The sequence below is a fragment of the Vigna umbellata genome, chromosome 1 (genome assembly GCF_029865625.1).
Source record: "Vigna umbellata cultivar VRB3 chromosome 1, Vumbellata_1.0, whole genome shotgun sequence".
In the NCBI taxonomy this organism is placed as follows: Eukaryota; Viridiplantae; Streptophyta; class Magnoliopsida; order Fabales; family Fabaceae; genus Vigna; species Vigna umbellata.
In genome coordinates this window covers 71,439,914-71,464,212 of record NC_142165.1, presented here as the reverse complement: position 1 = coordinate 71,464,212, position 24,299 = coordinate 71,439,914, and the positions used below count along the sequence as shown (strand labels likewise).

At 38.2% G+C, this 24,299-nt stretch overlaps 2 protein-coding genes across 8 annotated transcripts in view; one reads left to right on the top strand and one right to left on the bottom strand.

Annotated features, from left to right (window-relative positions):
• The window catches only part of LOC124845083 (AP-1 complex subunit gamma-2-like), a 52,695-nt gene extending 28,411 nt beyond the window's left edge, over positions 1 to 24,284 (top strand). The window contains exons 12-19 of one of the 7 annotated variants that reach the window (XR_015783529.1): positions 7,394 to 7,521; positions 8,697 to 8,801; positions 8,908 to 9,143; positions 15,037 to 15,300; positions 15,378 to 15,553; positions 16,572 to 16,620; positions 23,433 to 23,537; positions 23,633 to 24,284. Coding sequence is in view for 4 of the 7 variants with exons in the window: in XM_088104153.1 (XP_087960279.1) it covers positions 7,394 to 7,521; positions 8,697 to 8,801; positions 8,908 to 9,143; positions 15,037 to 15,300; positions 15,378 to 15,553; positions 23,433 to 23,537; positions 23,630 to 23,725 (1,110 nt within the window). In the remaining 3 variants the exon portion in view is untranslated. The other 6 variants (XR_015783528.1, XR_015783530.1, XM_088104154.1 and 3 more) reach the window with 6 other exon arrangements.
• On the bottom strand, positions 19,365 to 22,226 carry LOC148206213 (uncharacterized). Its single transcript, XM_088104157.1, has one exon. The coding sequence runs from the start codon at positions 20,232 to 20,234 to the stop codon at positions 19,365 to 19,367; it is 870 nt and encodes a 289-aa protein (XP_087960283.1). The 5' UTR covers positions 20,235 to 22,226.
• Positions 24,285 to 24,299: the final 15 nt, after the last annotated feature.

Here is a 24,299-nt window from a genome sequence, read left to right as displayed (position 1 = left end):
GAGCCAATCGGTTGAAGAGTGACTATCCTAACTGGGACAACAATTAGGATGGGTGGGAAATAATTATAGTAAATAAGGCCATATCCTAGGGAAATATTCAGTATAAGTTAATTATAGTAAATAAGGCCATATCGTAGGGAAATATTCAATATAAGTTAATTATAGTAAATAGAATTATATTCTAAGGAAATATTCAGTATAAGTTAATTATAGTAAATAGAATTATATCCTAGGGAAATATTCAGTATAAGTTAATTATAGTAAATAGAATTATATTCTAGGAAAATATTTAATATAAATAAAGCTAGATGTTATTGTCTAGGACATGCTTTTGATTATTGAGTTTTGTTGACAGGCGGCTACAGTCTTGTGAGGGAGGTTATGCTCCCAGACTAGGGAGGTTATGCTCCCAGTTATCTTTGTTTACTTTTGTTTATTCAGATATTACCATCAATAAAAAAAATTCATTCGTTCATTGTTCTGTTTCGTGTTGTGAGTGTGTGAAAGGTTGTTCTGGTTAGGTTTCGTACTCACGTACGTAACAATATTGGTGGTAGTGTGTAACGATGTGTGACAACTCTGATCACGATGCAATTGTCGGCATTGTGATCACTGGCGTGGGGCATAACTTTTTGGCCCATCACTAATTTCAACAGTTATGGTGAGCAACACTGGTAGTGACTGTGAATGTGTCAGCAGAAACAAGGCTCCTAAGATTGGAGCTCTGGTACCAACTGGAGTTATGTAAACAAATAAAGAATTAGTTTATTAATAACATTCATACTAATTACATTTTATCTCTAATTGTAATAATCATATTCTTTAAAGTAAGGAAATAAACATTTGTTGAAATGAATAGGAAGATCCTGAAATAACTTTTTCAAATCACTATGGAGATATTGAAGATATTTTTGTCCTAATAATAAGCTGCTATTCACAATAGAAATGCTACTATAACTCGTCTTAAAATGAGTTTTTCCGAACAAGGTATGCCACTTTGTGTCCCAATAACCTATACAACACTAGGTTGTTGTAAAAGGGAATCTAAGACATATTAAAGAAGCTCTTAACTACGGTCTTCATTTTCAACTTGCTCCATGCATGTTGTGTTGTAGATTGGGCATCAGATCCGGATGATAGGAGATATGCTTCAATATTTTGGACCTGATTTCTTATCTTGGTGGTCCGAAAAGTAAATGGTTGTTGCTAGATCTAGTATTTCACTAGAATGTAGAAGCTTGGCTCATATTACTGCTAGTTGCTTGGAAACATTATTATCAGAACTTCAAGTTTCTCACACCACTCTTGTGCTTTGTGATAATATAGCATTGTTGCTCTTGCACATAATTCTATTCCTCATACCAGAACGAAGCATATGAGCTAGGTCTTTTCTTTGCCTGGAAAATGGTTGTTCAACTTCTTCATGTAGGGATCAATGTTCCAACATTCTCACCTAAGCTCTTTCTCCAACTAGATTTCGTGCTTTGTGTTTCAAGCTCAGAGTGATGGAATCAGGGCTTGCTCCTCACTCCCTATGAGCTTTCTCATTTTGCTAACACTTTCGTGGGGGTGGGTATTGGTGTACAGTTTTACTCCTTATATCCTTTCTTACTTGTACAACCGTAGAACAATTAGAATATTCTTTTCTGTGCAAACTAACTGTTAGTCAATTAGATATTAGTTGCTTAGTTTGTTATATGTTTGTTACTTAGACCTAACTAACTTTTAGTTACTTTAGCTTTTCAGATATAAATACATGTTCCTATCTATCAGTTTATAAGTGGGTTGGATTATTTTACCCAATGAGCCAGTTACGGAGTTCCCGTTGTCTTTTCCTTTCTTCATGAAAGAAATGTAGCTTAGTTTAATAATGATTGGAATATTGGCTATTGATGTGTTTAAGACGTTGATAGGTTTTCAGAACTATAATGAGATGTTTTAGAAACTGCAGATCTTTATTCCAACAACATACCAAGTTTCCTCCAATGTGGAGAAACCCAACACATACAATTTCTGGTTATTCGAGAGAACCAGACTCTCCACTTTTCCTATTCTTTTCAAAATGTACAAAAAACAATGAAAAACTGCTAAAAACAACTGCCTAAACATACTTTATAAAATTCTGAGACAATAAAACGTACCCACAGACAGTTATAACTGTTTGTCCCTTTTATTTCTCCTAATATAAATATTTCCCTTGAACCTATCAATACCCCTCCATGAAGTTTCACCTTCTCCTCAAGGTGAAAAGCAGAAAACTCCTTATTGATGGTAGTAGCATTTTCCTAGCTGTTTTCAATGGGTGAGAGATGTTTTCAACTAGACGAACTACCTTCTTTTTTCCTTATTTTGTAAACTGTATCAAACCTATCAGTACTCCCTCCATGAAGGTGCACCTTATCCTCAGGGTGAAATTCTGGAAATTCTTTATGAATGCAGGTAGCAAATTCCCCTAATTCCTGCATTCCCTCTTGTGAAATAAGCAGCATATGGAGCAGTTTATTTTTGCAAGTTTGATTAGGCCCAGGCTTTTCATCACACCTGAAGCATAAGCCCTTTTTAATCTTATCTTGCAATTCTTCTTGGGACAATTTTCTAAATGGTCTCCCTTCTTGATGAGTCCCAGTAGGATAACTATTGATGGTGCTCACACAACCACTTCTCTCTCCACTTCCTTTGTTGGAGTTGGTAAAACCCACTAGATTTCTCCCTTCCTGTGAGTAATTGCAAGTAGGTGGCAATTGTCTATAGGTGTCACTTTGAAGTTGCACAATGAGAGAGTCCCCCTTGGTGGTGACTCTAACCTTTTCCTCCACCATTTGAGCCTTAATCATTAACTCAACAAGATTATGGGGTTCATAAAGTTTAACCTCTGCCTTTATGTCTTCCTTCAGCCCATTCAAGAATATGCCCTTGGTGGTGACTCTAACCTTTTCCTCCACCATTTGAGCCTTAATCATTAACTCAACAAGATTATGGGGTTCATAAAGTTTAACCTCTGCCTTTATGTCTTCCTTCAGCCCATTCAAGAATATGCCCACCAAGTAATCTTGTTGCATTCCTTTCATGAACCCTGCATATTGTTCAAACTGCTCAATATATTCTCCTATAGGTCCAGTTTGACGCAAGCCAAGCAAAACTTCAAATGGGTTTTGCAACATTGTTGGCTGAAATCTTCTAACCACCGCATCTTTGAAGGTTTCCCATGTTGGATGCGGATGGCAGGTTTCCCACCATTGAAACCAAGTCAAAGCTTTCCCCTCCAATGCCACCATAACAACCTTCATTCACTCCTCCTCACTAACCCCTTTCAAACGGAAATACCGTTCTAATCTATTGGTCCACCCATAAGCCTCGTCCCCTGCAAACACAGGAATGTCCAACTTCCTCCATGTGGCAGAAATCCCAGTAGAACTTCCTCCTTCATTACCCCCACTATCCTCACGGCCATCCATGGCAATAGAATCTTGGGCCTCTTGATTCTTAGTAGAGAGGATGCCAGGCTTTCAACCACCCCTGTTAGACCTTGAAACATCTCTTCTAACCGCGGGAAGCGTCGATTATTCTCGTTTTCTTATTCGTGGACGATCTTCTCCAACCCATCCCATCTTGACTCCGTTCTTGTGTTGACCATAACCTGCAATATGCCCCCTGATAGGACTCCTAATAAGGATCATAAGGTGGGTAGTGTACATGGGCCTGTTACTCAACAAGGAAAATTTATAGAAGGAACAGATAGGCCCAAAATATAGAATGTTTGTGTATGAAGAAAGAAAGTGGGGTTAGGAAAATAAATAGTGAGAAGTTATTTAGGATGGGAAATGACGTGTCAAGAATCCAGGGATGGGGAAATTCTGTTATAGGAGAGAGAAGTGAGAGTGTGGAAGGGGCACTGGAGTCGGAGGTTGTCAGTTGGTTAGGAGGAGAGTAATTCTCTGGAGGAGTCTAGTACTCTTGGGTTTCCTTGTGGCTGTAGAGCTTTCAGCTCAATCATCATTTTTACTGCATAATACTCTAAATGATACAACTTTTGATATTCAGTTATTGTTTGGTGTCTATCATTGGTCCGACCTGCCGGATCCCAAGAAGAGCTAGCATTGTTGTCCATGCCATCCAAAATGTCCGACCGAGTTGAAGCGTGAGAGGAGAGATTGTTAGCGATGGAAGTGTCAGTACGAGAGATGTTGGGGGAATTTCGCCAATTACTGTTGGAAGAGTTTACTAAGTTACGCAACGAGCAAGTGGGAGATCGTCGAGAATCTCCATTTTTAGATATGGATTCAGGGGAAGAGTATAGGACGACAACAAAGAGGGTGGAATTGCCATCATTTGATGGTACTGACCGGTGGGATGGATTACGAGGGTAGAGACATATTTTAAAGTGCAAGGATCAACGAAGGAGGTGAAGGTCCGATTAGCCAAATTAAGTATGGAAGGTGCAACCATTCATTGGTTCAATCTTCTACAAGAAGTAGAAGTGGGGTTGTCGTGGACCAAGTTAAAAAGGGAGTTGATCAGTTGTTATGGTGGTCGTACTAGCGATAATCCTTTCGAGGAGTTGAAAGATTTGTCACAGATGGATAGCGTAGATGAGTACCTGGCAGTGTTTGAGTACATCTCATCTCAAGTATCTCGTTTACTGAGGAGCAATATCTGGGCTATTTTATTGGAGGATTGAAATCGGAGATTCGACGGAGGGTTCGCACCTTCAACCCTATGAATCGTCTTCAAGCCATGCGCCTGGCTCGAGCTGTGGAAGCAGAATTGTGAGGAGAGGGATTTCAATGTGGAGGAGGAGTACGGGGTTGGAAAAGCAATCGAGATTGGGGTACAGGTCAGGGAGTGAAGTTTGGATCAGGGTCGGGTCAAGGCCCAAATATAGGAAGATTAGGAATTGGATTAGGCCCAACACAGGGCACCCAAACTAAACCCTTATCAGTAGGAAGTTCGAGCCCTCAAGAGTCACGTTCGGTGACACAAAACAATTGCGTTTCTGGTGATCGTTCTTCGACTGCCGATCGGAATCGCGGCACGAAGCATTTTCCTTACTCTGAATTGATGAACAGGAAAGCTCAGGGGCTTAGTTTTAGATGCGGTGAAAAATACCACCCCTTGCATCGTTGTACGGAGCGGCAACTAAGAATGGTGGCATTAGCTGATGACAAAACAGTAAACAAAGCGGGGGAGGTTATCGAGAGTGGGATGCGAGAAGAGGAAGATGATCCTACCTTGGAGTGTGGTTCTATGGAGCTGTTCGCAGAGGTTGAAGTGTCGTGGGATGGTCGAAACGCCCTTCACTCTGCGCATAAAGGGTCGTCTCAATGCAGTAACCCTGGGAGTGCTGATTGATAATGGGACTAGTAACAATTTCATCTCTCCTCATGTAGTGGCTGCTTTGGAGTTGAAAGTGAACAAAAGAAAACTGATTGGGGTACGTCTAGGATATGGGCACAAGGTGTCTACTACGGGGAAATGTGAGAAGTTGGATGTTCAACTAGGAGAATTCTCTACTACGGTGGAGCCATATGTGTTGGAGTTGGAAGACATAGACATGATTTTGGGAGTTTTTTGGTTGCGGAGATTTGGGAAGGTTACTTTTGATTGGGAAGAGATGACTCTAAGTTTCCTTTGGCAAGACAAATATCTAGAACTACCAGGTTAGAAATTTAAAAAATATGAAGCCATGTCTTCAACAACATTACTTCAGCCCTTGCCTATTCCAGATAGAATTTTGGAAGACATTTCTTTAGACTTCATTACAACTTTACCAAAACTGAAAGGGTTTCAAGCAATATTTGTAGTGATGGATTGGTTGTCTAAATATGGCCAATTTATTTTGCTAAAACATCCTAAAACTGCAAGGAAAATTGCTGAATTGCTTGCTAAGGAAATTGAATTATTTCGGTTAAAGGAAGCAACTCTGAAAATGAGTTCTTCTTATCATCCTGAGACCGATGTTTAGAAGCTTATTTACAATGTTTTGTATTAGTGCGCTTTACACAAGGAGAAAAGCGTGTGGAAGTTGTAGCCGCTAACTTGGTTGATAAAGAGGAAGCCATTCGACAATTGAAATATTACTTGTTGTGAGTTCAACCGTAAATGAAGACATTTATAGACAAAAAACATTGATTCATGTAGTTGGAGGTGGGAGAGTGGGTGTTTATCAAATTGCGACCACATAGACACCTAATCATGGCTCGACTTATTAATCAGAAGTGGGCAGCTTGGTATTATGGTTTTTTTTAGTAGTTGTAGAAATTGGAGAAGTGTCTTATAGGGTGCAGTTGTCGGAATCAGCCAAAGTACATTTAGTTTTTTCCCAACTAATAAAGGCTATTAAAAACCATGCAGTAGAACTAACTTTACCAAAAAAGTTGACTCTTGAGGAGGAAGATAACAACATCAAACAATGGTTAGTGGAGTGGAAGGGAATATCAGAGAAGGAGACAACTTGGGAAGATGAGGTGCTACTACTGAGTCAATTTCCTTCTTTCAGCCTTGAGGACAAGGCTGCTGTTGCAGAAGGGAGTAATGATAGGACTCCTAATAAGGTTCATAAGGTGGGAAGTGCACATGGCCTGTAACTCAACAAGGAAAATTTATAGAAGGAACAGATAGGCCCAAAATATAGAATGTTTATGTATGAAGAAAGAAAGTGGGGTTAGGAAAAGAAATAGTGAGAAGTTAGTTAGGATGGGGAATGACGTGTCAAGAATCCAGGGATGGGGAAATTCTGTTATAGGAGAGAGAAGTGAGAGTGTGGAGGGGGCACTGGAGTAGGAGGTTGTGAGTTGGTTAGGAGGAGAGTAATCCTCTGGAGGAGTCTAGTACTCTAGGGTTTCCTTGTGGCTGTAGAGCTTTCAGCTCAATCATCTTTTTTACTGCATAATACTCTAAATAATACTTTTGATATTCAGTTATTGTTTGGTGTCTATCACCCCCACTTCACCAGGAATGAGGCTCTGAATACCAATGATAGGTTTTCATACCTATAATGAGATGTTTTAGAAACTGCAGATCTTTATTCCAACAACGTACCAAGTTTCCTCCAATGTGGAGAAACCCAACACATACAATTTCTGGTTATTCGAGAAAACCAAACTCTCCACTCTTCCTATTCTTTTCAGAATGTACAAAAAAAACAATGAAAAACTGCTAAAAACAACTGCCTACACATACTTTATAAAATTGTGAGACAATAAAAGCTATCCACAGATAGTTATAACTGTTTGTCCCTTTTATTTCTCCTAATATAAATATTTCCCTTGAACCTATCAAACGCTCTGCCTGTAATGTATATTGTAGCACCTTGAAAATTCTAGAGAATTTATCTTTCATTACATTCTAATATTACTGTTTTTTTTTTCATCCTTCATTTGTTTCATGCAAGCAGGTGACTGAGTCAGATGTTGTGCATGTTGTAGAGATTGCTTTAAAACGGCACTCATTGGATATTACCACAAAAGCAATGACTTTGGTTGCCCTATTGAAGCTATCTTCACGGTTTCCTTCCTTTTCAGAGTATGATTTTCCTCTGTTGATTTGGTTATACATATCTATTACATTATACCTTAAAATGGAAATTTTCTGAGTAAATTGCACTTTTTTCTCCTAAGTAAGACATGCGAGTATTATATTGTCGTTCCCTATGTTAAATACACACTTCCCTACCCTAACATATTTGGTTATATGATATTATTTTAAACTTGTTAATGTTTCATTAATTTCCATTAAAAGAGTTTATTACTAAAATATCCTTTTTAACCCGACCATCTCCTAAGAGATGCAAGTTATTACACCTAATATATTACACTTCACTCTATTTTGAAACTTTTCCTTAGAAACAATTTTATGACCTAAATATCTTTTACAATCTCCTACCTTAAGATTTTTTATGGTACATTTTTCGTTTTTCTTATTTTAAGATATATAATTTTCTTCTTTAATAGACGAAACGTACATCACGGTTTTCAACAGTTTTCTTCTGTAAAATATATAATAGTTTCTATCAAAGAATATTCTTTTTATCAGAAAATCATTGTCTATCACGTTTCGCACTTTTTTTACAAAAATGTATGCTACTAAATTATTTTTGTTTTTATAATATATTTCTGGTCCTCAATTCTTTCTCCAATGTACTAACAGCTAATTTAGTTAGACATTTTTGTCATTCCAAAGTGTTTACTTTGCTTGCAGCGCCTTAGGAAAGAGAAACAATGTTGATGTGTAGATAGGAAACAATGTTAGGACATCGTGTGAACAAACGATAACTTTTAAATTAATTTTTTATTATAATGTAGTTAAAAAATATTTTAAAATCTTGTAAGTAATTTATTTTTTGGTTATAAGGTAAATGAACTAAACTGCGTATTTCAATTATAAGAGATGTGAACAATGGCATAGATACTTGTTCTCTCAAGGGAGGGGAGTGTAATTTATTTTACTTTTTTCCTGCCTTTACTTTTGATGAATGCTATATTATATTTTAGTATAACCCAGCAGATCTAGCTCAAAATAGTAACACTTATGGCCTGATCAGATCCCATATGCCTGTGTTTTCATCTCTAACAAAACATGGTTCTTTTTCATCCATGTATCTTCACCCCTACACATCAAATACATATGTTCCTATAATAAGCTCAAATCTTGCTTGTATTTGTACATTTGACGCGAAAGCGTTCCCATTCAATATGTAGGAGAATCAGGGAAATAGTCGTTCAGTACAAAGGGAACTTTGTGTTAGAATTGCAGCAAAGATCCATAGAATTCAATTTGATTATGGCAAAGCATCAAAATATTAGGTGAGGTTAAGCAATTTGTACGTATAATATATTATTTCAAAAGCTTAAATTGCTACTATACCCTTAAGTGGAAATCCATATAGGGAAAATATTTATCATCGTGCAGGCCTACACTTGTAGAGAGGATGCCAGTTCTGGATGAGGCTACTTTCATTGCTAGGAGGGCTGGATCTTTGCCAGATGCAGCTTCAACACCTACAAATGGAGTAGCCAAAGCTGTGGCTCCTATTGTAGATCTCCTTGATATAAATTCAGATGATGCTCCTATACCAAGCTCTTCAGGTGGTGATCTTCTTCATGACCTTCTTGGTGTCAATATTTCATTGGCAGCTCAGCAGTCTGGTTAGTGTTTGTAGTGTATCTTATAAATTATCATAATGCTTCTATAAATGAAGTGTTTGTACCTAATAATTGCCGTCATTGTTTATTATTCCATAAATAAAAGGTAAGTAGCTCTATTTTTTTATCAATACGGGTTTGACAATTTTCTTAGATTGAAAAAATCTTTTGGAGGAGCAGAAGAATGCAGAAAGATGACAAGACACCTAAAACCTAAGATATTAGTCACATAACAGGACATGTCAATCATTTTGTAAGTAAAATCCCTATAGCGACCATGAGCATCTGATTAAAGGATAGATAAAATACCTGTCCCAATCGTCATCTATAGGTGAAAAGGCTCCCTTGAAAACTCTGGCATTCCTTTCCTGTTAAAGAAGTCAAAGAACTGGAAAGACACACTGCCAAAAATCTTGGCTCTACGAAAGCCAAAAGAACTAATGTTATGTTAGATTTCATCTTAAAACCAATTGAACTTAAGCAAAGTTGTCCAAATATATAAATTGTACCCAATGTTAGAGATATTTCTCTTTTCTGTTTACTGTGAATTATAAACTTACTTTACTGTTTTTTCCCTCGTAACCGTTGTAATTCTTCAATCTATATATAGGTTTTTGTAACAGAGTTACAACTCTTTTTAGCATGCACATTTTCTTTTTAGTATCAAATTTCTCGTTAAATATCATATCAAGAGCACAGTGATCGATGCCTTTAGAAAATGTTATACCTCCTTTCTCTTTGCCGTTTGTAGCTACTCAGGTGATACTTTGCAAACCCATAATGCTGATCCTGATGGTGGTTTTGTAGTTTCGTTCCACCACCAACTCCTGTTACAAAACGAGGTAGGCAGAGAACTATTTTGTGGAATAATTTTCCTTGATTATTTGAGGAATAATGCATAGGTATTTAAGAAGGAATAAATATCCTAATTAAGGAAATAAATTTCCTGAAATAAAGATCCGAAATCTGGAGCAAATATGCTAAATAATTCCTAATCCCGATCACTTAATTTTAGGGATTTCAAAAAATACTATATTGTACAATAAATATATAATATTTCCACATATTCTGACCCCCCCTCCCTCAAGCTCAATCTGAGGAATAGCTATTTGTCATTCCCAGCTTTCTTATGAAGAAGATTGAGCTATTTAGATCTTTCTTTAGCACATCAGCTACCTGCTCCCGGGAAGGAATGACTTGAGATTAAAACTGATAAAATATATTCTTGAGGGCTTAACAGATCCCTCTCATTATCTTCTATATATATTGAAAACACAAGAGTACATGGAACATCAAGAGTCTGCACTAGACCTCTAGGTACCGAACTAGGTACGACTCATTAATGGTCTAGCAGACAAGCCTTAATGATGATATATAACAGTAATTATTCTAACAGAATGTATGACATGCGTATTAGACCTTTTGTATTAGACCTTCTAATTTTTCTTTGATAAAGTGTCTATTTATTTCAACGTGTTTTGTCCTGTCATGCTGGATGGGATTATGTGCAATGTCTATTGTAGACTTAATGTCACAGTCTAGCTTCATGGGACTCTCAAAATTAATCTTCAAGTCATTTAAGATAATTTTTATCCATAATAACTCACCTATTTCTTAATGCAGCTGATGATCTACCCACCACGTTCTGTTTTTTAGTCCTCCATGTCACTAGGTTTCCACCTAGGAAAGTACAATATTCAGTTGTTGGTCTTGTATCAACAAGGGAACCAACATAGTCTCTGTCAGTGTAGGCTTCAAGATTAAGTCTTTCATTCTTTTTTAATAGAACTCCCTTTAAGTAATGCGGAATCTTGTAAGCAGCTTTAAGATGAGATTCCTTCGGTTCATGAACTGGAATAAGCAATGTCTGGCATGGTGTGTGCTAGATATATTAGTTTTCCAACCAGTCTCTGGTACATCTTTTTGTCAACCGTTGGTTCCTCTTCAGTCTTACGTAGCTTGTGATTAGCATCCATTGAAGTTGATGTGGGTCTGCACCTAATATTTCTTGTCTCTCTGCCAACATATCAGTTATATATTTTTGTGTTTTCGCTGCGAACATATTTAAAGTGTTTTCACTGTACAATAAAGATATAAATGTGTGCACACTGTACAATAAAGATATAAATGTGTGCACAAAACATGTCTCATCAGTATGATGATAATATCATTATCAAATATACTTTCTTGGTATAGAAGTTCAACTCAATCCAATGGGTCTTGTCTTATTTCTCAAACTAAATATGTTCAGCACCGTCTTGCCAAGACTAACATACTTGAGGCTAAGTCTATTTCTCCTCCAATGTTTTCAGGCTGTAAACTCTCTAAACAAGCTTTTGGTTATTGTTGAATATAGTGAAAAACTATATTTGGATTAATCTCCCTTGTGTTAAATACACACATAGGGTTCTCTATTTATAATAGAAGAAATATGGGCTAAGCCCAAAATACAAATGAGAAATAATAACAAACTAACTAAAAGATAAAAGATATAATATATCTAACACTCCCCCTCAAGCTGGAGCATACAAATTGTATGAACTAAGCTTGAAATAGATGAACTCAGTGTTGAACTAGATGATTTGTCTTCAAGAGTGTGAGGCAAACATAGATGGACTAACAGCAGCTTGTGAAACTTCAACTTCAAAAGTGGATGAAGGAGAGCCGTGTGGACAATGATAAACTGCAAGGACTGATTCCCAATCAATGATGGATGAGTGACGGGATCAACAGTAGTAGCTGAAAGCTAAGAGCTACAAAACTGCAGGGACTACACTAAATCCTCATCAATGATGGATGGGTGACGGGATCAACAGTAGTAGCTGAAATCTACAAAACTGCAGGGACTACACCCATATTTATGTGACTTGCAGTGTCTTGGAAACGTACTCCCCCTTAGTGTGAAGGTGGAAATGTGAAAGATCACAGTTGCTGAACCACTAAAACAAAACAAAATATTAAGCTACAATGTTGAAACAAAGACATCAAGATATGTTGGAGGTCCAAGATTCTTTGCTGGACAACTCCCAAGTGGTGATACTCAGCCGTGTATCACAAGAAGATCGGGCTAAACTCTAGCATCGAACAACGGCAAACAATGCTAACTCTAGCACCAAACAGCAGCAAATAGTGCTAACTCTAGCACTGAACAGCGGCAAACAGGGCCAAACATCGGGCTAACTCTAGCACCGAAAAGTGGCATACAGTGCCGAACAGCGGCAAACTAAACGGCGCCGGACAGCGGAAACGGCACCTGGACAGCGATCAATAGTGGCTGGACAGTGGTCAAACGGCGCGGACAGCGGGAAACGGCGCCTGTACAGCGGGAAACGGCGCGTGGACAGCAGCAAACGGCGCGGGGACAGCGGCGATGGTCTGGTTGGCGAGACCGACTCCGATCATCAAGTTGGGCAGCCATGGAGAGGGAGAAACCCTAAAAATTCAAAGTACTCCGATTGATGCAACGACCACAGATCCAGAAAGAGGGCGAAGAGGCGATCACGGCAGTGCTGATCGGCGGCGGAAAGCTCCGGCGACGCGCCGGCACGCGCGCCGGCAGCGGCGGCAGCGGTGACTCTTGCGGCGGCGTGTGAAGGCGCGTGAGAGGTCCGTTCGCCGCGATCTTCATACCACGGTGGTCGCCCGGTCGAGACGATTCCGATGGTGTGGTCGCCGGTCGATTCTGGAACTCCGGCGGCGGCGGCGGCGGTGGCCGGAGGCGGCGACGGACTGGCCGGAAAGAAGCGGCGGCGACGGTGGAGAGATCTGACTGCACGGTGCTGACTGTGGCACAGATTTAAGAGAAAAAGAAAGAGAGAAGGGTTGCCCACTGAAATTTTAGGGGCTGCCGGCGGCCATGGCGGCCAGCCGCCGGCAGACAGCAGAGACACCAGAAGAAGATCAGAGAACCTGCTCTGATACCATGTTGAATATAGTGAAAAACTATATTTGGATTAATCTCCCTTGTGTTAAATACACACATAGGGTTCTCTATTTATAATAGAAGAAATATGGGCTAAGCCCAAAATACAAATGAGAAATAATAACAAACTAACTAAAAGATAAAAGATATAATACCGTTGGTTCCTCTTCAGTCTTACGTAGCTTGTGATTAGCATCCATTGAAGTTGATGTGGGTCTGCACCTAATATTTCTTGTCTCTCTGCCAACATATCAGTTATATATTTTTGTGTTTTCGCTGCGAACATATTTAAAGTGTTTTCACTGTACAATAAAGATATAAATGTGTGCACACTGTACAATAAAGATATAAATGTGTGCACAAAACATGTCTCATCAGTATGATGATAATATCATTATCAAATATACTTTCTTGGTATAGAAGTTCAACTCAATCCAATGGGTCTTGTCTTATTTCTCAAACTAAATATGTTCAGCACCGTCTTGCCAAGACTAACATACTTGAGGCTAAGTCTATTTCTCCTCCAATGTTTTCAGGCTGTAAACTCTCTAAACAAGCTTTTGGTTATTATCTAATCCATCTTTTTGTAGATCTGTGGTGCTTATATTCAATATCTCAGTATCAGTTGACCGAAAATATGGTTATCTGTTGACAAAGTTTGTGTGTTTATGTCAACCCCTCTCAAACTTCATTGAACTAATGTAAAATGAATATTAAGATATTTAAAGGAAACACTTTTATTATGGTATCCAAATTATTCCTGCTCTTCCTAATCAACCTATAATGGTTAAAACATTTTGTGATGCAGACTGGCATGTTGATGTAGATGATCGTCAATCCACTTCTAGAGCATTATATCTTGGTCCTTCTTTAGTTTCATATTTTTTTAAGTAGATTTTAACCCTAACTCAATCCTACAAAATCAACTTGTAAGATGAGGTTTACACTCACTTATGTATTGTAATTTGACCTCATCTCTAGACATGTGCGATCTCCAACAATTGTGATCTTACAAACAAATAGTTTTTGCTTGATCTAGTACAAAAGCAAAATGTTGAAGTCTTACCTTTGCCATCACTTAATTTCTTTGGATTCAAATGTTACTTAGTGAACTTGCTATCGCTGATTGTGCTCCAAATGTTTATTGTGACGATCTTAGTATTGTTAAACTTTCTCATAATCCCATTCTGCATGGCAAGACAAAGCACGTGGAACTTGATATTTTCTTTGTTTGAGAAAGAGTGATTGCCAAGCAACTCATTTTTCAAAGTATTTTACTTTTCTTAGATCCAAGCTCGTGGTGGATCTCACCCACCTTGAGTTTGTGGAGGGGGTTAGAGATATGTTTATGGTCAATTATAAAACTGACTTTTTTGTTTTTTCCTTCATAACAATTGTAATTTTTTAATCTGTAAATGGATTTCTGTTACAGAAAATTACAACTCTTTTTAGCGTGTACACAATCCTTTTAGTATTTATTTATTTTTATTCAATACCCAAGAATTGAGTTAGGTAATATGAGACTTCCCAAAGCTCCCTCCATGGATGCCCGCCAGAACAAGTGAACCTATCACAATAGGCAATTACCAAAGTGAGTTATAGACTGTAATCATAGTAGATTTCATCTTAAAGCTAATTGTCGTTAAGCAAAGTTGTCTAACAAATAAATAAGTTTCTCCCTAATAAATGAGGTAGATGATGAGAGATTTCCCAACAAGTTAGTCGTTGTTTAGTTTTAAAAATATCACAGAAACTTACTATTTTATGGGTTTAGTTTCATTAGCCATAAGTAATTTGTAAAGTACAAATTGAAATGTGAAGCTTGCTTTTCCCGAGGAAAACCCAAGACATGCGTTTTTTTGTTTATGTTGGATTTTTATGTGGAATAGTGTAAAATCATTTTGTCTCCTTTATGGTGAATTGTTCAATTTAACATATTCATATTATCTCTGACATTTACTTTTGCATTTTTAGATGCTGCTCAGCGCTCAGAAAATGGCACAGATGTTCTTTTGGATCTGTTGTCAATCGGATCGCCTTCTGCACCAAATGAATTACCTGCACAAGGCAACTCATCTACAATAGACATATTGTCCCCCAAACCAAGTAAGAAGGCACCACTTTCACCATTAGATGATCTGGCATCGCTTTCACCTTCTTTTAGAACAACTTTAAATGCTGGAGCTGCTCCTTTAGTGGAATCATTAGATGGTTTTGTCCCCAGCCCACCAACAGAAGGTAAACATTGTTTAGCAAGTAGGTGATTTATACCTTGTCCAAGTACTAATTCCTCGTTCTGCTCTTGTCTTGAATAGAAAACAATGAACTGGTTTATCCATCTATAACTGCATTTGAGAGTACCTCCTTGAGGTTGGTGTTCAATTTCTCAAAACAGCCAGGGAACTTACAAACTACAAACATTCGGGCTACCTTTACAAATTTGACCTCAAATGTATATACAGATTTTGTTTTTCAGGCTGCAGTTCCAAAGGTATGCTACTTAGTATGCTGTTCAGTGAGAGTTTCTACATGTACTGTTAAGATCATCATACTGAGGGTGTTTATATTTGTCCACTTCCTTTAATAGTTTAATGACCTTTATTATTATTGTATTAGCTTATGGCTCCATGCTTTTCTAGTTTCTATGGAAAACTGTTTTCTCATTCATTTATTTGACACAGCTGTAATAAGATTCCTCCATGTTTTCGGGTAAAGGGCCATAAAAATGGGAGCTGTCGCAGTTTGTCTGCTGTCCGCAGTATACTCTGTTGTCTGCAGTTTGCTCCGCTGTCTGCGTTGTCGCCACTGTCCGCGTCGTGCCGCTGTCCGCCGTCGCCGTAGTGTGTTTTGGTTCTTGTTTCTCTGTTTCGTTGGCTTGGGCTCATACCTAGGGTTTCCTCCCTCACGTTATTTGAAACCCTAAGTCCCATTTCTTCTCCTGGAATTAATTCCTCTTTATATGCTACTCTTATCATTACAACGGCAAAACTCAATTGGAAAAATTATTTATCATGGTTCTCTGCTGTGGAATTGTGGTTTCTTGGTCAAGAACACCATAATCACCTTGAACAAGATATTTCTATGGTCCCGAATGAAGAAAAATCTCATTGGCAAAAATTAGACTTTCAATTATGTGCTGTTTTGTGGCAATCGGTTGAGCAAGAGGTTCTAGATATCTTGAGACCCTATAAGACATGCTCCTCCTTTTGGAAAAGGGTCCAAGATATTTTTGCTAATGATGTCTTGACTCAGGTGCCTCAGATCATATCTCTGGTAACATCCCTTCATTTTCTTCCATCTCCTCTCCGAAAATTCCTCATTTCATTACTGTTGCCAATGGATCCAAGGTTGCATCGTAGGGAATTGGCAAAGTTTCCTTATCTCCTTCACTAAAATTGAATTCTGTTTTGTATATTCCTCATTGTCCTTACAATTTAATCTCTTTAGGTCAATTGACTCGTTCCTTAAATTGTTCTGTAACCTTTTCTGCTAATTCCTTTGTTATACAGGAACATGGTACGGGGCGTCTGATTGGAGAAGGACACGAGTCACTGATAGGTATTCCAGACTTATATGAATCAACTTGGCTAAGCTATAAAATATTATATAGCATTCATTGAACTTCCTCTAAAGAAAGGATCCAAAACAACATACAAGTTTCTGGTTATTAGACAGAACCAGCCTCTCCCTCCCTAACTTTCACAAGTTACAAAATAAAGATAGTAACTGCTAAAACTGTCCATTCTGACTTTATAGAAGTCAGATGTAACTTATTACAGACAAATAACTACCTTACAGACAGTTAAAACTGTCTGTCATACAAAAAACTAACTCATACAGGTTTTCTTCTGCTTTAAACCTTCCCTTTGTACCTATCAATACCCCCTTTATGAAGTTTCACCTTGTCCTCAAGGTGAAAAGCAGGAAACTCTGTATTGATGGCTGTTGCAGATTCCCAACTGTTTTCAATGGATGGTAGGTGTTTCCATTTAATTAAAACTTCCAAATCTCCCATTGCATATCTTTTTTCATACCCTTCCAATAAAGGACCCCCGCTATCCTTTTAAAATTTCAAAAATAACCACTATGGCCGCCTGTAGGAGATTCATGCAGCTCTTTAATTATAGTAAACAAACTGGAAGAATTTTTTGGTAACACCAATTTACCTTTGTAGAACAATCTACCCTTCCGTAACTCAACCCGCATGAGATGAAGGGTCCAACAGTAAATCCTGAATGAAGGCTACCAAATCAGCATCCTGTTGTGATTCTTCCTCCCAAGTGCTCCATTGCTCTGGCTGGAGGATAGAAATGGCCTTAAAACAGTCCCTGCGAGACAAATCATCAGCCACTTGATTATCTTTTCCAGGTCTAAACCTTATCTCAAAGTCTAACCTGAGAAGCTTGGAAGCCCACTTAAACTGCTCCTCGGTCAACAACCTTTGGTCTGTGAGTATGATGAAATGGCTGCCCATTAGTTAATGTTTCCACTTTTTAACAGCTTGGACTATGGCCATTAATTCTCGTTCAAAGATAGACTTTTGTTGGCCCCTTTCTGATAAAGCTTGACTCCAAAAAGCTAATGGCCTCCCTTCTTGTAACAGAACAGCTCCCAGACCTTTGCTGGAAGCATCTGTTTCCAAAGTAAATGATTTAGAAAAATCAGGGATTGCCAAAACTGGTAACTGGGAAACAGCCTTCTTCAATTCCTCAAAGGCCTGTTGTGCCTCTGCTATCCAATGGAATCCCTCTTTAGATAATAGTTGAGTTAGAGGTTTGGCAATCTTACCATATCCTTCCACGGGTCTGCTGCCACCCCTTGTTGGGAAATAATATGGCCCAGATATTCCAATTGTAGTTGGCCAAAGACACACTTCTTCTTATTGAGCTTCAATTTGTGCTAATGCAGCACCTTAAAAACCTCTGTTAAGTGGGTCAAATGAGTAGCTAAGTTTGGACTGTAGATCAGAATATCATCAAAGAAGACAAGGACAAATTTCCTCAGAAAAGGTTGGAGTATCCGATTCATCAAAGCCTGAAAAGTTGCTGGTGCATTGGTCAGTCCAAAAGGCATGACTAGGAATTCATAATGGCCTTCATGGGTGCGGAAAGCAGGTTTTTCAATATCCTCTTTATGCATCAAAATTTGGTGGTAACCAGATTTTAAATCTAGCTTAGAAAACATGGTTGCACCTGCCAATTCATCCAACAACTCCTCTATCACTGGAATGGGAAACTTGTTGGGAATGGTGACCTTGTTTAGAGCCCTATAATCAACGCAAAATAATGGGGCTAGAATAAGGACTTGTGCTAGGCCTAATAACTCCTGCTTGTAACATCTCCTGGACCAACCTCTCAATCTCATGTTTTTGTTGATGAGAGTACTTGTAGGGCCGCAAAGAAGGAATAGCAGCACCCTCTTGTAAGTGGATGGAATGATCATGTTCTCAGCTAGGGGGTAAGCCCTCTACTCCTGGAAAATGCCCTCATTGGCTACCAAAATTGAGAGAACTTGTGGTGGTACTGGAACAGTCCCAGAGTTCTTAATTTCTTCCCACTGGATAACAAAACATGTCCCTTGCTGCTTAAAATCCTGCCACAAAGATTTTAAAGAGGATTCTAATCTAGATAATGTGGGATCTCCCCTTAAAACATGTTCCTGCAGCCCTTTCCCAATAGACAAACGTAAGTTGCCAAAATCAGCCCGAACTTCCCCAAGGGATGCCAACCATTCCAACCTCAGCACAATATCAACACCTCCCAATGAGAAAACAAAGAAATCTTGCTGAATCTGCAATCCCTGAACCTCCAGAATCAACCCCTGGCACTTCCCTTGGCAACGCACCTTGTGCCCATCCCCTACTTCCACCATATATGGCAAGGTGGGTTGCTGTTGCAGCCCACATTTGGTAAGCAATTCATGTGAAATGAAGTTGTGAGATGCGCCACAATCAATCAAGATCACCACTTTTTCATTGCCAATCGTTCCCCACAATTTCCATGATTTTTTTGTAGTGAGGCCAGCCATTGCACATTGGGATAATTGCAAAATTTGTGTAGTGTCCTCCCCTTCTTCCGTTGGCAAGGGTATAAGGTCCTTTCCACCTTCCAAATCTTTGATATCCTCATCAGAAATCAGCAGCATATGAAGCTGTTTGTTCCTACAGGTATGATTTGGACCAAATTTCTCATCACACCTGAAACACAAGCCTTTTTTTATCCTATCTTGCAGCTCTTCGGGAGATAACTTCTTGAAGGGTGCTCTCTTTTGTTGCAGTCCAGATGCAGAACTGCTAACAGTACTCACAAAGCCACTGTCACAAAGCCACTGTCTTCACCTCCTCCCCTGGAAGAATTGGAAAACGTTGTTGCACTTCCTCCCTCCAAAGAATGACTCCTAGTTTGTGGTAGGGGTCTGAAAGTAGTATTAGATCGCGACACCATCAAAGATCCTCCCTTGGAAGTGATCTGAATTTTGTCCTCCACCATTAGAGCCTTCATCATTAATTCAGCAAGGCTATTGGGCTCATATAACTTAACCTCTGCCCTTATGTCATCCTTCAATCCATTCAGAAAAATGCCAATCAAATAATCCTGCCTCATACCTTTCAAGAATCCCGCATATTGCTCAAATTGTTCAATATACTCTCCCACCCGCCCAATCTGCCTAAGTCCAATCAAGACTTCAAAAGGATTTTGAAGCATTGTTGGTTGGAATCGTTGAACAACCGCCTCTTGGAAAGCCTCCCATGTGGGATTCGGATAACAAGTCTCCCACCACTGAAACCAATTCAGGGCTTTTCCTTCCAAAGCCACTATAACAGCCCTCATCTTCTCCTCCTCATTGACGTCTTTCATCCGAAAATATCTCTCCAAGCGGTTAGTCCAGCCATAAGCATCTTCTCCTGCAAAAACAGGAATATCGAGCCTCTGCCATTTCTCCCCAATCACTCCTGAACATCCACTTTCATTCCCCGCTTCATAACTATCGTCCTTCGCAACAGAAGCACTATCCGCTGTTTGTTTATTAGAGGATGTGAAACGTTCCACCAACCCTGACAGTCCTGTAATCATTTCCTCCAACCGGTGGAACCTTCTCTGTTTTTCATGTTCCTGTTCTTGCACTAGGCACTCCAAACCATCCAATCGTGCCTCCATTCTCGTATTGACCATGCCTCACAACCACCACAGCACCAGGAAAGTGGCTCTGAATACCAATGATAGGTATTCGAGACTTATATGAATCAACTTGGCTAAATTGTAAAATATTATATAGCATTCACTGAACTTCCTCTAAAGAAAGGATCCAAAACAACATACAAGTTTCTGGTTATTAGAGAGAACCAGACTCTCCCTCCCTAACTTTCACAAGTTACAAAATAAAGATAGTAACTGCTAAAATTGTCCATTCTGACTTTATAGAAGTCAGATGTAACTTATTACAGACAAATAAATACCTTACAAACAGTTAAAATTGTCTGTCATACAAAAAACTAACTCATACAGTTTTTCTTCTGCTGTAAACCTTTCCTTTGTACCTATCAGTCACGAGGACTTTATTTCCTAAAACCTAACTCCTCAGTTTCCTGTTTCGCAACTTCATCACCAAAACTTTTGCATGATCGGTTGGGCCACCCAAGCTTATCCAAGTTGAAGACGATGGTTCCAAGTCTCAAACACATTCAAGTCTTAGATTGTGAGTCTTTCCAGTTAGGTAAACATGTTAGATCTTCCTATTTGGGAACCAAGTCGTGTTACTTCTTTTGGTTTTAATTATTTTGTAACCTTCATTGATGAATTCTCTCGATGTACTTGGGTTTATTTAATGAAAGAGATATGAACTTTTGGCAATACTTGTGTCCTTTTTTAATGAAATTAAGAACAAATTTGGGAAGACAATTAAAATCCTCAGAAGTGATAATGCTAAGGAATATTTTTCTGCATCATTTTCTTCATTCTTATCTTTCCAAGGAATTTTACACCAGTCATCATGTCCCCACACTCCACAACAAAATGGCATTGCAGAGAGAAAGAATAGACATCTCATTGAAACTGCACACTCTCTGATGTTGAATACCTATGTTCCTGTTCATCATTGGGGTGATGCAGTCCTCACTGCCTGTTTTGTGATCAATAGGATGCCTTCTTCCTCTCTTGAGAATAAAGTCCCTCATTCTGTCACTTTTCCAAATGACCCTCTATACCATGTCTTTCCTCGTATATTTGGATGTATTTCTTTTGTTCATAATGTTTCTCCAGGTCTTGATAAACTCTCTGCAAAATCTATTAAGTGTGTCTTTTTGGGATACTCTCGCCTTCAGAAAAGGGTATAAATGTTATTCTCCCTCAACCAAGAGGTATTATATGTTTGCTAATGTCACATTCTTTGAGGATACACCTTTTTTCTTGTCCTCCATGGAGGACCGTTCATCTGTTCAACAAATGTTTCCTCTACCATCATGCGATCCCTTGGTTACTCCTGCTTCTTTTCCTCAAACTCAAAATGCAAATGACATTGTTCCTCCACCTCTTCTCACATATCAACGTCGAACACAATCTCAAACTCAGAACACTGAAGATCCTTGAGACTCAGATCCTCCTCCATCAGATTCCCAAACCATGGATCCTTCATCCTCCTCACCCTCTCTTGACTTAGATAATAATTGGCCTATTGCCCTTCGGAAAGGTATTCGTTCTACTCGTAATCCTTATCTTGTTTATAATTTTTTGAGTTATCATCGTTTGTCTCCTCCATATTTCTCTTTTGTTTCCTCCTTATCTTCCATTAAGGTTCCTAATAATGTTCATGAGGCACTTGGTCATGTTGGATGGTGACAAGCCATGATTGATGAAATGCAAGCACTTGGGACCTTGTCCCTCTTCCTTCTGGTAAGAAGCCTGTTGGTTGTAGATGGATGTATGCTATTAAGGTTGGTCCTACTGGTGCAATCGATCGTCTCAAAGCTCGTATGGTAGCTAATGGGTATACTCAAGTCTATAGCCTCAACTTTTGTGATACCTGTTCTCCTGTGGCCAAAACCAGTATTGTTCCTATTTTGCTTGCTATGGCTGTCATTCATCAATGGTCCCTTTACCAGTTGGACATTAAAAATGCTTTTCTTCGTGGTGATCTAAAAGAAGAGATATACATGGAGCAACCTCCTGGGTTTGTTGCTCAGGGGGAGTCTGGGTAAGTTTGTAATAGAGCTGAATGTAGTAGTACTTTTATAGACTCATAGACTATAGAGCTTTTATAATAGAGCTGTGGTATTTTTAGAGACTATAGAGCTTTTATAGTAGGTTCTCTGTATGCTTATTTGGGAATTCAATATATTTTATATGTAGAGGTTATGGGTGCAATTTTGGCTTTGGAAATAGCTATTCTAAAGGTTAGGATAAATTTATGGATTGGGTTTGATTCATAGTTGGTTATTTAAGTTGTTGGAGATTTCATATTGACTAAGATATGATTAAATAATAATAATAAGTGAGTACAAATCTCACTTTAGAAGTTAATTTTATGAAGTTGAGTTAGGTTTGAATATCACCCAAATATATAGTCTCATGTTTGAGATATTCCATTCCTAACATGGAGAGATGTATTGGAAATCCTACATTGACTAAAGATATAATCAAATTATAGTATATATGAGAGTGTAAACTTTATTTTATAAATCGGTCTTATGAGGTTAAACTTTGCTTGAAGTCCACTTTCTAATAAAAGCTTTTTGGAAAAGTAAACTAACTCTTCGGCAACTTAGATACAGTTGGTTGAATTATATTGGGCAGAGTTTACATTTTAGCCTTTTTCTCATATCTTTAGGGGAGCTAGACACAAGTTTACCTATTATGGGTCTATATTTCAGGGTTATTTCTAGTGGAATAATATTCTCAGTTTTACTCGTCTAGAGTTTTTTAGGAATAGATTAGAATTTTTCCTTGTTATTGGTTTTTTGTTAAATAGTGAGTTTTAGTTTGGTCGTCACATCACATGTATTTTTTTCTTTTCTGTTCTATTGTGATTTTGAGGTGTTTCAAATAGTTGGTGTTGTTTGTGGTGCAGATCTAGTTGGGATGACAAACAACACAATGATGTTTGAGCACACTACCATTCTGGTTTAAAAAAACCTGTAATAAGAACTTCACAACATAAAGAAACCAGAGCTTGGGGCTGTTTAATTGTTTCGGCTTTTGATTGACCGTGACTATGACTATGACTGTAACAAGAACTTCTAGCAATAAAATGCCACTATGAATGATATCCTATTTATGTGTTTAGTTATTCCAAATTTTGAGTGTTAAATATTTACATTTTGAAAATCATGGTTATCGTATTTCCCATCTCCTTACTTTTTTTTTTTGTATTTTCAGTTTCTTCAGTTGCACTTAAATCCGGCTAGCGGCAATATCCTCACTGCTAGTGGAAAGGAGTCCATCACGCAAAATATGAGACTTACTAATTCTCAACATGGAAAGGTAGACTTACTAATACACAACATGTGCCTTATGATTTTATATACAAATGCTTCTTGGAGAAAATGTGACGACTAGCAATTATTTTATTTCAGAAGTCTCTTGTCATGCGCATAAAGGTATCGTACAAGATAAATGGCAAAGAGACACTGGAAGAAGGACAAATCAATAACTTTCCTCGTGAGTTATGAGGACATATGGTCAGAGGTCATTCTTGCTGTGCACAAAGCCTTCTATATTTTCCGCACTTTAGTCTTTTGAGGAATTTTCATGATCTATTCTTTCATGCAATTAATCGGGATCACTTTTTGGGATCAAGTTGTGGTCTGTTTGGTGGCTTCACATCTTTCATTAGTACAGATTATTCCTGTATGAAAAAGTCAAAATCTTTTTTTTTCGTTTCGAGGCAAATATCTGCATCATATTGAATTCTTTAGGTGCTAACTATTTTCTTTGAAGGTGGTTCGATCAATGCGTCTCAGGCTATAAGTGTTGCATGTAGTTTAATATCTAATACGGATTTAAGATACTAGTCATATTTTTTTATCTATCTATTGTAATGTATGTAAAAGATCAGACAAGGGTTGTAATGTTGATATCTAGCATAGAAGTCAGTGTGAATTATGCTGTTGACATCTCAATTATTAATTTAGATTATTTTAATGCTCCATTTATATATGTAAGCCAGTTTTTCTACTCAAAGGATCATATTATTTCTAGTTAAAAGGGTGAAGGTATGATTTATTCTCATCTATTCCTACTTAA